Source organism: Lutra lutra, chromosome 14 (genome assembly GCF_902655055.1).
Source record: "Lutra lutra chromosome 14, mLutLut1.2, whole genome shotgun sequence".
Classification (NCBI taxonomy): Eukaryota; Metazoa; Chordata; class Mammalia; order Carnivora; family Mustelidae; genus Lutra; species Lutra lutra.
This window is the reverse complement of record NC_062291.1, coordinates 35313019-35325086: the sequence shown is the minus strand read 5'-3', so window position 1 is coordinate 35325086 and position 12068 is coordinate 35313019. Positions and strand designations below refer to the sequence as shown.

General features: G+C 36.2%; 1 protein-coding gene across 1 annotated transcript in view; it reads left to right on the top strand.

The window, feature by feature from the left end:
- The window catches only part of PPP3CB (protein phosphatase 3 catalytic subunit beta), a 55494-nt gene extending 43503 nt beyond the window's left edge, over positions 1 to 11991 (top strand). The window contains 5 exon segments of the mRNA XM_047702285.1: positions 591 to 617; positions 2674 to 2755; positions 4091 to 4188; positions 8897 to 8926; positions 10371 to 11991. Coding sequence (XP_047558241.1) covers positions 591 to 617; positions 2674 to 2755; positions 4091 to 4188; positions 8897 to 8926; positions 10371 to 10549 — 416 coding nt within the window. The 3' untranslated portion in view covers positions 10550 to 11991.
- Positions 11992 to 12068: the final 77 nt, after the last annotated feature.

Genomic DNA, 12068 nt, shown 5'->3' with positions numbered 1-12068 from the left:
TGTTATTATGGAGTGTGGGAGGCTTAGCCTTTCCGTTATTCTAAGTGGGTAAGATTTTCCATTGAGGTAGTTTATAAAGTTACCTACATTTCTCTGTATATACTACAGATTTTGCAGATGTTGGTGTCCTTGAAGAACCACATGAATTTGTATATCATTTGTGTCATTACCCTTCACTTAACATACTCCCATGGGTGACACATTTCCTTAGGGGTATCAATATAAATGTGCGATTGTTGTTTGCACAGTCTTTTATCAGTCTTATGTGTTTTCACGTGTTTTTTTTTTCTGTCCCTAATTTGTCTACTTTCATCAAATATTATAGTCATTCTGTCCATAATTTCTTCTGACCACATATCTTTTAAGAAATCTTTCCTTTAGAGTCCTACCCAGTGGCATCCCTCTCTTATTCACCAGATCCTACAGTACTACATTTTTCAAATTTCGAATATGAGGGCCTTCATTTTTCTCCCTTTCTTTCTACATTCATTCTTCAGTACCACTGCCAAGTTAAATCTCTATCTTTTTATTTGTCTCAACCACCTTTTCTCCATCATTCACTTCCTTTTTTCTGGACTCTCCATCTGAAGAACGGCTCATATATGGCAATAAAAAAGGTACAGACCAGACAGAGTAACATTGTTTTGAAATATGACTTCATAAGTTATCCTCATGTCCATGTAAGTTAGCACATTCATTGAGTACCATTTATGCAGAGTCCTTTTGGGCCTTGTGCAAATTTAGTGTAAGTGCTATCTGAGATAGAATTTGATGTTTTTAGAAGTCATATTCCAAGATATCTGTCTTTCTGTGCATGGAAATATTTTTCCCTCTTTTTCATTCCTCTTGTTTTAAAATTTCATTCTTTTGCTTATTTGTAATGTTTTGTACTTTTCCCTGCATGATTAGGGGTGTTTGATTGTCTGTCTTATTCCCCAGAGTAATTTTACTGTGGACATTTACTTTACTATTATGCATGATATGTTTGTAGACTGATTTAAAATCCTGACTTGTATAGTGTTTTTATATTCCAGTGATTTTTTAAATTTGAAATCAGTACAGTTTACATATTATTCAGTTTTACAGATATATAAATTAAGGCTGAAAATATGAATGTACCTCATTGCAGCCATCCTCTCCTATCCCCATACTCCTCTCCCCCAGTCTAGCTATTTTTAAAATTCCATCAATTTTAAAACAATGTTTATGTTAATTAATTCAAAGAAATCAGACTTACCTTATGTCCTTGGACAAAACCATTAATAAACTTAGTTTTGCCATCTCTAAAATGAGGAGATTAAACTTTGCATTATTCCTAATGTCTCTTCAAATTCTAATGTTCTATGATGCTGGGACTTTGAGTAATTTTTTTTTTTGCATCTTAAAAATAGCTGCATAGTACCATAGTACCTATGCAGTTTTGAACTTGCAAGAGCTGTAGCTTCAGTGCTCATAATATTACCCTTTGGAGCATCATAAACATGGTCATGGAGCCTATTTTCTCTAAAATATGTCTTTTGTTTTCGTCTTTGAAATTGGATTTCTTTTCTGTTTCCTTGTAGTAAGGTCCAGTCATCATCTTAGTTTTAAATTATATGGTATTTGTGGGCTGCTTGAATTTTAAATGAGATGCTCTACGCCAGAAAACTTACGGTTGTTCAGACCTCTGTATATCTACGGCCCCTTTTAGTCTAGTCTTTTTAGCCTTTCCTTAACTTTCTCCTCAACCATGGTGCTTCTATATGTGTTTTCATCATGCTGAAGCACAGCTCTAAGGAACCACACTCTTGGGTCCAGAGTGATTCTAGTTGCTGTATATGAGATAACAGGACTGGGATTGTTGTTCTTTCTGGAGGCCAGGGGAAGGAAGGTACAACTTTTGAGTTTTTGCTGAAGATCAAGTTATTATGTTCTATTCTCTTCTGTGTTGGTGATAGGCAGTACAGCTAACCCTATAAAGAGGAAACATGAGTGATCCTTTGGCCATGTTTTTTAGGGAATCTTTTGTCATTGTTCACTCTCCTTTTGTCATACTCATCTAGGGATGTAGGAACATATATATTTGCATGATCTTGAGGACATTTAGTCCATGAGGTTAAGATGTGCACTATAATTGATATGCTGGTATGGTCCTTAGTTCATCATCGTCTGCACAGTAGTTATCTCATACCATTGTTTTTAAACCCACTTTGAACAAGGAACTTACTCTGTCTTAGTAAGATGGGACATTTCCAGCCTGCATGTCAGAGGCTTTTACAACAGAAGCCTATACAGAGTTATTACCAATTCTTGTCTGTTAGTCTGCATGCATAGGCCCTCATGAGAATTAAAGACTATAGGATTGTTACCCTTTTTTCCCCCTCTGGTTTGTGGTACAAGTTGGGTTCTATTTTCTTTCCCATTGCTGTTTTAATGACTAGCAGTAGTGTGAGAGTCATGTTTGTGGATTACTTGTCATTTGCATCTGTATCAGACCCCAGTATTAGACCAGTGCTAAGTTAAACATTGAAGGAGTGAGAGGCTTTCTGGCATGAGTTCACCTAGTCTCCTTCATGTGAGCTGGTGGCAGAGGGTTTGATGGGTTAAGATGAGCGTGGTATAGGTTAATAGAATGATGCAAGTGTGGATGCCCTAAACTTGAGTCTTTTTTTCTATTTATTCCATTGAAAGTAGGTTCAGCTGCAGCCCGGAAAGAAATCATAAGAAACAAAATTCGAGCAATTGGCAAGATGGCAAGGGTCTTCTCTGTTCTCAGGTAATGATATATTTTCCTGATTATTTGCTTCACAGAAATTCTTTTATTGTACTTTGCTATAAGCAGACACCCAAAAGCAATTTAGTAACATTCTTCCTATAAAGAAGTTAGTTTTACATTTACATAGTGAAGAGGGGAACACAATTCCCTTTGAAACTAGGGTTTTTGACCCTTGCGATTACTATTGCTCACTTTGAGTATGTGTTACCTTTATGTGATGAAAGCACTAGTTCTACACCTTGAAAATTAGAGTAGGATAACGAGAGGGTACCTTTTAGAGTATGCCTGATGGACTTACTCGTCCATAGAGGAAGTTCCTTTTGTTGGAGCCACAAACAATCTTCTTAGGGTCAATCCAGGAAGACTAGGTTTAAAGGTGCACGTAAATGGGTCAGTCCTTAAAAATGTATTTGCAAAACTGGTTATATCAGACATTTGAACTTTATGCCATAGAAATAACCATATTTTCTTGGGGTGCCTGGGTGGCTCAATCATTAAGCATCTGCCTTTGGCTCAGGCCATGATCCCAGGGTCCTGGGATCGAGCCCTGCATTGGGCTCCCCGTTCAGTGGGAAGCCTGCTTCTCCCTCTCCCACGCGCCCTGCTTGTGTTCCCTCTCTCTCTCTGTCTCTCTGTGTCAAATAAATAAATAATCTTTGAGATTTTATTTATTTATTTGAGAGAGAGAGAGAGAGAGTGAGCATGGGAAGGGGGAGGGTCAAAGGGAGCAGCAGACTCCCTGCTGAGCAGGGAGTCTGATGTGGGACTTGATCCTGGAACTCCAGGATCATAACCTGAGCAGAAGGCAGTCGCTTAACCAACTGAGCCACCCAGGTGCCCCAAAAATCTTTAAATTAAAAAAAAAAAAGTATTTTCTCAATTGTATTATTCTCATTGATATATTTAATAAAGCTTCTTAGTAAAAACAATATACGCCTCACTTGTAAGGTGTACCTTTTTATCTGAAACATTTAAAATAAGGAAGAGAATATCTTGGACTTGAGGAAAATACTTTTGGTAATAACATTGAATGTCATAAATTATTTACATGGCCTAACCTCTGGGCCCCATCTCCTCTTTTAAACTACGTACTTTTTTTTTTTTTTTTTAAGATTTTATTATTAGACAGAGATCACAAGTAAAGGCAGGCACACAGAGAGGCAGGCAGAGAGAGAGGGGGAAGCAGGCTCCCTGCCAAGCAGAGCACCCGATGTGGGGCTCGATCCCAGGACCCTGGGGTCATGACCTGAGCTGAAGGCAGAGTCTTTAACTCAGTGAGCCACCCAAGTCCCCTTGTTGGAAGTCTCTGATGTTTGTTATGTCTCTTTGCTATAGGGAGGAGAGTGAAAGTGTGCTGACACTCAAGGGCCTGACTCCCACAGGGATGTTGCCTAGTGGAGTGTTGGCTGGAGGACGACAGACCCTGCAAAGTGGTAATGATGTTATGCAACTTGCTGTGCCTCAGATGGACTGGGGCACACCTCACTCTTTTGCTAACAATACACATAATGCATGCAGGGAATTCCTTCTGCTTTTTAGTTCCTGTCTCAGCAGCTGACACAGGCAGAATACTATATGATAGGGAGTGTCTGCTTAATAACCTGACCAGGGCAGAAAATTGATAGAATGGGTATTACTTTCAACTGAAAATAATGGTCAGTCTCTCAGCTTTCAGTGAAATGATATGGGAACGGCTCATATCATAATGTCTAAATATTTATTTTTGTTTGTCTAATGCACCCTTTTCTTTTAAAAGCCCCAGTTTCAGAATGTCAATCAAGGATATCCATATTACTAAAATGGAAATGTAATTCCAAGTTTCTTATTTTTTATTTTTTTAATTTATGTAATTGTATTAGACTATGCTTAAATTTTCAGATACTTAATTTTAGAATTAACAATCTGCTTGGGCCCCAAACATTACTTATGCACTTCACTTGCCAAAAGATTTGTGCAAGGTTTTGTACCCTGGTAAATGATGCCAAAGTTTGTTTTCTGTGGTGTTTGTCAAATGTTCTATGTATAATTGACTGTCTGTAACATGCTGTTTTCTTCCTCTGCAGATGTAGCTGCTTTCCTAAATCTGTCTGTCTTTCTTTAGGTTAGCTGTATGTCTGTAAAAGTATGTTAAATTAAATTACTCTACCAGACGCTTGTCTGTCTTTTGATGTAGAAGCAACTTTGTAGCACCTTGTTTTGAGGTTTGCTGCATTTGTTGCTGTACTTTGTGCATTCTGAACATGAATGTAACATTAGATATTAAGTCATTGTTATAAGGGGTTGAACTTAAATCCTGTAAGTCAAAATTGAAAGGGTGTTATTAAGTGTGCCTTTATTTTGCATGAAAATAAAAAGAATTATACGTAAAGCATTCCTGTAATCTGGCTCATTGAATATTTTATATTTTTAAAAAAAACTTATTTTTTTGGCGTAAATATTTGTGTAAATACTGGGTTATCTTTTGAAAGCCCATTACATATTAAATAGAAGAGTGATGTGAATGTTTTAGAGTATACACAAAAACTCAAAGTCTAGATTTCTTTCCCTTGTGGTTGGAAAGCAAAAAATGTGATATGGAATAGCTTTAATCTATGTTTTATTGTAGCCACTTTTGACAGCCCTCCAGGGGTCATTGCTCTATTGAAACAGACAGGAACAGATCTGATGTTTTCTTTAGTCATGACTAACTTTCTTCCTGGTGTTATAATTAGTGATTTTTTTTTAAAGCAAAAAATAAATAATTCAAATTTTTGAATAAATTTAAAGTAGATTGATTTTTCAGTCTCATTTCACTCAGTCTCATAATAAATGCCTAAATAAATAAGCAGATTTTTCCTGTAGTAAATAATTTCTCCTTCTAGCCTATACATGTTCTATTTTATATGTTAGTGTGTTGTCTGCTACCACCACTGGTATATGTGAGAAGTACAGCTATGTTTTAAAATGGTAGTTTCAAATTTTCATTCTGAGTGAGGTTTCCTTTTTTTTTAATTAAAAGAAAACCTGCTTTGATTTTCTTTATATTCCTTGCTCTCCATTTTTCTTACTATATTATAGACATTAGCAAAGTGAGCTAAAAAGAATTTCGCTAAAACTAAGCCCTTAAACATTCAATAAAACTAGCAAAAATAAGTGTTAATAGAAAAGGATGAACTTTAGTAGCTTGAAATATGTTATATTCTTTCCCTTTTTTGTTCATAAAAGAAAAAAATGAAAGGCCTTATGCTTTAATAAATCTCCAGTACAGTCATCTCCATTATTCTTGGATATATTATTACTTTGACGTTGTATCTACAGCAAACCTTTCTTTCAGATGTCACAATTAGTACTGCTAATTACATGCTTTGTTGGCAGCTCAGCACTTCCCATTCTTAATTTGCATGCAGCCTGAAGCTCAGTCTTCCAACTTTGACCTTACCTCCAATTGCAGGAAAGGTTTGAAGGACGGCTTTACTATAGGGATTGTATTCCCACAAAGAGTGAGTTACAGGATGGTGCTGAGTTTAAGGGGTCTAATTTGGGAAACTAGATAGCTCCCTAGCTGTGCCAGCGATGGCTCTTCATAGTGTGGAGCAATTTTCCTAGCATAATAAGATAAACCCATTTTGAAGCACATAACAAGACTCATACAGAAGCTGCATCTGTGTGATTTAAATTTTTTTCCTAATATCTTAGTAGACATGTTCCCTGATATGAATAACTAAGAGTTAAGTATTGCAAAAAGGTTTTAAAATTCTAATACCTCAGTCCTGTCTTCAGAAAATAGTCCGATTGCCTTCTCAATAACCTTAATTTATTCTTCTTGAGTGTTTTCACAAACTACACAACTCTTTTGAAATAGGAATTGATATATTTTATGTACATTTTCTTCAAGGAAATTTATTTGGGAGCTAGCCCTATAACGCTGCCTTCACCAGGACATATATGGGGAAATATGTGGCCATCTCTTTAAGTAATGCCAAGTTCTTCTTCATTATTTATCCCATGTAGTATTGAGGAACACAGTTTGTGACAGCACTGTACATAAACTTACTAAGGCCCTGTCAGGATGCCCTATAAAACTGAAAACAAATAGAGGAAAAACAGTGTCTTTCAGATTGAACTTTACAATTATCAAATCTCTTTCCAGCTTAATGTTTAAGCTTCAAATGACTTTTTATTCAATTCTAAACATTCAAGCTTGACATGGTATGCAATTTTGAGTGTGATATGTATTTTGTGTCCTCAAAAGGATTAGGAGCATTTAGAAGCTTCTAGAAAGAGCAGAGAATATCATTTAACCTAGAACATGCTTTTACATATAATAGGATGGTTTCAGAAGTATGTTGTTACATTTCATAATTTGAAAAATTTATTAATAGACTTTTAAACTACTGATGCACTCAGATACTAATTTGTATAGTAATATCAGGTTTTATTTTTATTACCATAAATAATACAAGTTATGAAATATTTCATATAAAATCACTTCTGTTACCGTCAGCTCTTTAAAACATTCTGATAGGCATTTATTTTTTTTCCCCATTCAATGTCTAAATTATAAAGAAAATAGTCCATATTTTGAAGAATAGAAATTGTAGGGCTGATCAAGAAGAGGTGGGTCATTTATCCCAGTTTTCTGTGTGGGAAGATACAAAGAATATACTCCAAGTGTACAGAGCTAGGTTTTTTTAAAATGGTGATTTGTACAGTGGGTATACAATAAGTATGTCTGCTTGGATTTGTGATACAATTTAACAGTTAAGGAAAGTTAATTCTTTTTTATTCAGTGTTCATCCTACTTTTTTTGGGTCCCCAACTCACTTTACTATCTGGTTAAGATTAATGAATTTCTAATTTAGATCTACTTTAATTCCCTAGATTAATCACTTTTCTTTCACATTAATAACTGCTTTGGACAAAATTTATTATTTCTAAATCTAATTGGCCTTGTAGAAGAAGCAAAATAGAAAGGAGGGGCTTATTGTTATGAATATTCTGAGTGTGTGCACTTTGGGTAAAAAATGGAGAATTTGAAATATTGTCAGGCAACATTGTCCTCTGCAATCTTTGATCCTGGTCCTCAGCGTGAGTGCTTTGTACAGTTTGAACCCAGAAATGAGCCAAAAGAATGTTTCACTACAAAATGTATGACTAAATAATGTTGTGATTCTTTAAATGAGCCAGAGACAAGCTATACTACTAAGAATGCATTTCTCCCTTATATGACCTATGTGTATGTCCATATCATACAGCAATTAGGATTTATTGCCTGTAAGACCTCACTTCTATCTTGATTCCTCTCTAGTTGGTAGATGGGCTTGAAAAGATATATATTATCCTTTTTATCTTCATTTGAGAATGCATGCTATTAGTACCTGAGGCAGATTTGAGTTCATGATAAACTGAACATAAATAGCTTTTTTAAAAAGGCTATAGATATTGATATCTTTAGATATTTGGGACACTAATGTTAGAATAGAAAAGAAGTTCCTGGAAGACAAAAAAGGTCTTTTTAGGTTATCCACAATCAACAGAGCTACAGAACTGTTCTGCTTAGAGTAATTCACCAGGTTTATAGCCCTTAGGTTTCATTGTGGCCATACTGCAGCTTTTGCTATGCCTTATGAATTAGAAGCAAAAGGAAAAGCATTACTGACCCTTCTACTTTATATCTTGTGGAACACTTGATAAGGAGAATTGTTTCAGTTAGATGGGGGAGAGGGGAGAATCTTCTGTTTGTTCTTCTGCTACAATTCTGCCATCATAATTTAACCATAGAGAATTCCCTTGTGATTGTGATGGATGTGATATAATAAATATGTTGAAAAGTTCTAAGGCCATCAAAATACTGAATTCACAATAGGTAATTAAAACTGGAGTGCATTTGCATGGGTGCTGAGGTGTCTGTGTTTATATTAGGTCCATGTGTTCTGTGCTCTGAGCGGTGTTGTCATAGTGCTGTGTGTAAACTGTGCTGTGTCAGGAATTGGGGGATTGGATGGGGCTCTCTAATATGGTTACTATTTATGTTAAATTGTAAATGATGATGTAGTATGGGATACTGTGATATTTTACGTGATCATTGCCTTTTCTGCTGTACGATATGACCCTTCTCATCTCTCTCATTCATTTTGCATGCCTCTGCTCACTTCTGTACAGCCACAGTTGAGGCTATTGAGGCTGAAAAAGGTACGATCAGAGTCCTTGCGCTGGGCAGAGATCTGTGGTGTGTGGGTGGGCATCAGAGAATGTCCTTTGGGTGTGTTTTACTCCTAGTTTGCACAGCCCAAGATGAATCAGACTCACTGACTCATCAAGTTTAATAGTCACATTCCTCTTTTTTTTCTTTTCTTTTCCTTTCTTTTCTTTTCCTTTTTTTTTTTTTTTAATTACAAGGACCAATTTCCATAGTGATAATCTGGTTTTTCCCTTTTCTAGTATTATGTACAACCAGCATTTACCATTCCTGAATTCTTTAGAGTGCAGCATATTATGCTATATTATTATAGCATTTGAAGTTGCAAAGAAAGGTCTATTCTACATTTTGTATGTTTCTATGCTATTTAGATCATTTTTTTTTCCCAAATGAAACCCCCTCTAGGTATAGGTTTGAGTTGGTTTTTATTCGTTTTCAGTAATTCACCTGAGAGTACAGGAGCTGTCACTATGATTTTTATTTATTTTTTTGCTGTTTGGCCTAGAGTTTGCTGATAATATTTATTCATATATATCATATGTTGGCTTGATATAACATCGCTAAATGCTTTGCTGCCCCAACCATTTATTTGGTTCACATGCACGGACTTTGAGTCCCAGGAATTGCACATATTATAAAGCAACCAGATTATAACTAGTGGTATGGAAATCTTTTGTATACACAGTTTAATAGTAGAAAAAGCATCATTCCAGATGAAGTGAATGAGAAATTAAAACAATTGGAGGAGGATTGTCATTTATTTTGATTTGGGTTTCCAAAGAACATGCAGTGAATGGCCATTGAATTAAGGAAGACATTTCTTAAAAATATGAAACTGAATACTTTTTACTATCAGCCAAATACAGATCTAATTCCTGGAGGCATTTCCCACCTTTTTCATTTCATTCTGGTAGTATTGGGGTGGTGATACCTTGACCTCCAAGATAGTTCTGATCTGCTAAATTTTAACATACTTTGCCTCTTTCTCCTCCCAAGCCCTTGGTACAGATTTGTATGTCAAGGTTAACCTTGTTTAGCCTCCTCACTTGCCCTTACTCTTGTTGCTGCCTTACTGTGATAGTCACTGGTGATTTTAAGGTCTGAGATAGGAGAAACTTGGTATAGTAGAAGTCAGACTGAGACCCTGAGACCATTGCCTGTAAGTTAATTTGGGGGTCAGGGAAGGGTTATTTTTGTGAGTTCTCTTTTAAAAGCTATGCTAACACTTGTCATCTATGAAGCTATCGTGTTTATATTTAGGTTTAAAGATTTCACATTTTAAGGGGAAGTCTGGCATGGGGGTAGGATTCAGTTAAAATAAGATTTAAATATTGCTACATACAGCTAATTTCTTTCTTCTTAAAAATCATTAATTATGTTTTTGAAATCTCAGAAATGTTTTTCTATTACTGACTTTCAAATTTGCATTTTGTTAAGCAATACGAGGATTCTCTCCACCACATAGAATCTGCAGTTTTGAAGAGGCAAAGGGTTTGGATAGGATCAATGAGAGAATGCCACCCCGGAAAGATGCTGTACAGCAAGATGGTTTCAATTCCCTGAACACCGCACATGCCACTGAGAACCACGGGACTGGCAACCATAGTGCCCAGTGACCCACGGCTTCCCAGGGACTCTCACATCTCGGGCCCCAAATGGACAGATCACCCCCAGGATCTGGAGGGGTCGGCCAAGCTGACTGTAAATGTCACAGTCCCTCTGGAGAAACCATTGTGCTTTTTGAGACCCCAGCCCCCTTCCTGGATGGAGGCTTGAGGGCCCTGGGACATGTGGTGATATCTGATAAGATTGAGTCATCGCTGCCAAGGTGGAGAGCAGTGAGCAAGGGGCTTGGGGCAATTTCCAGTGGAGGGCAGCTATACCTCCATTTATGCTTGTGGTTCACACATTTAAGTTTACAAATGAGATTTCTTTTCCCCTCAGTAGAATTAGATTTTGTTTTTTAACCATGACTTCAAATGCAATCCTAAGAGCTAATGTGGACTTTTTTTTCCCCCCATGAAATGTCTTTAAAGGATGAATTAGCATGGTCTTAAAATACATTTCTGAGGTTACTAAGCTGTATTTTGAATTATGGGCAAAAATGCTGAGAAAACCAGTTGGCATTTATACAAATGCTGACCTCAGGTCTATAGTTCTTAAATGTGGCTAATTCTGTAATATAGTCTTGGTATTTTTCAATCATGAATGCATAACCTATTTCTAGGCAGATACTCTTACTTGAACACAAATCCAAAAACTAATTTAGAATCTTTTTGCCCAGATCTTTTGAAATTTACACCCCAGAGATTTAAGAAGAAAACCTCTAAATTTCAAAATTATGAAGAATTACAGAATTACTCATTTAAGGTACTTTAAAAGAAGTTTGTACATTGTCAAAGTAAATTTTAATTCAAATCATGTCTGTAAAACTTGACGTATTTTGTGTATGCATGTTTTCATTTTGCAAATATTTAATATATAGACCTATGATGTACAGGTACGACATGTATAGGTTACCTAGATGTTATGAGAAATTTTAGTTTATTGTGAGTACTCAAGTTGCTTAAATAGCCACCAGGGTGATTTGCTGCTGGCTTTCTATCATTTTTATGTTTTGATGCAAAGGAAATTTTAAAATGTTCTGGAAGTGTTTTTGATTAAGCAATGCAGCATAGAAGCAATGGTTCTGTTCAATCATTCAGATGTTAGTGGAAGCATAAAAGTCAAGATTGCATGTTGAACCTTTTCTTTTGATAGTTACAGAACTGCTTGGTTAAACTAAATGGAACCATGTGCTAATTTTTCACAATTATTGACCTGTATTGATTGCCACTGTAGTTTGGTATTTCCCTTTACTTTGGTGGCCTGCTTCCCTCATGCCCTGGAATACAACTCAGAGCTCCAGGCAGCGGAACCATCTATTGTTTTGTTTGCCAGAAAGTGCACCCTGTATGGTCTCCTGTCTAAGTTGGAAATATTATGCATGTGCAGGACTATTCGAGTATTTTATAAACAGTAGCACACAATAAATTCCATGCATGGGCCGCTGCTCCTATCTCTGTGTTGGGTTTTATTTGGAACATGTAGTCTGATTTGATGTCATGCAAATCAGAAAATCCTGTTAATAGGTCT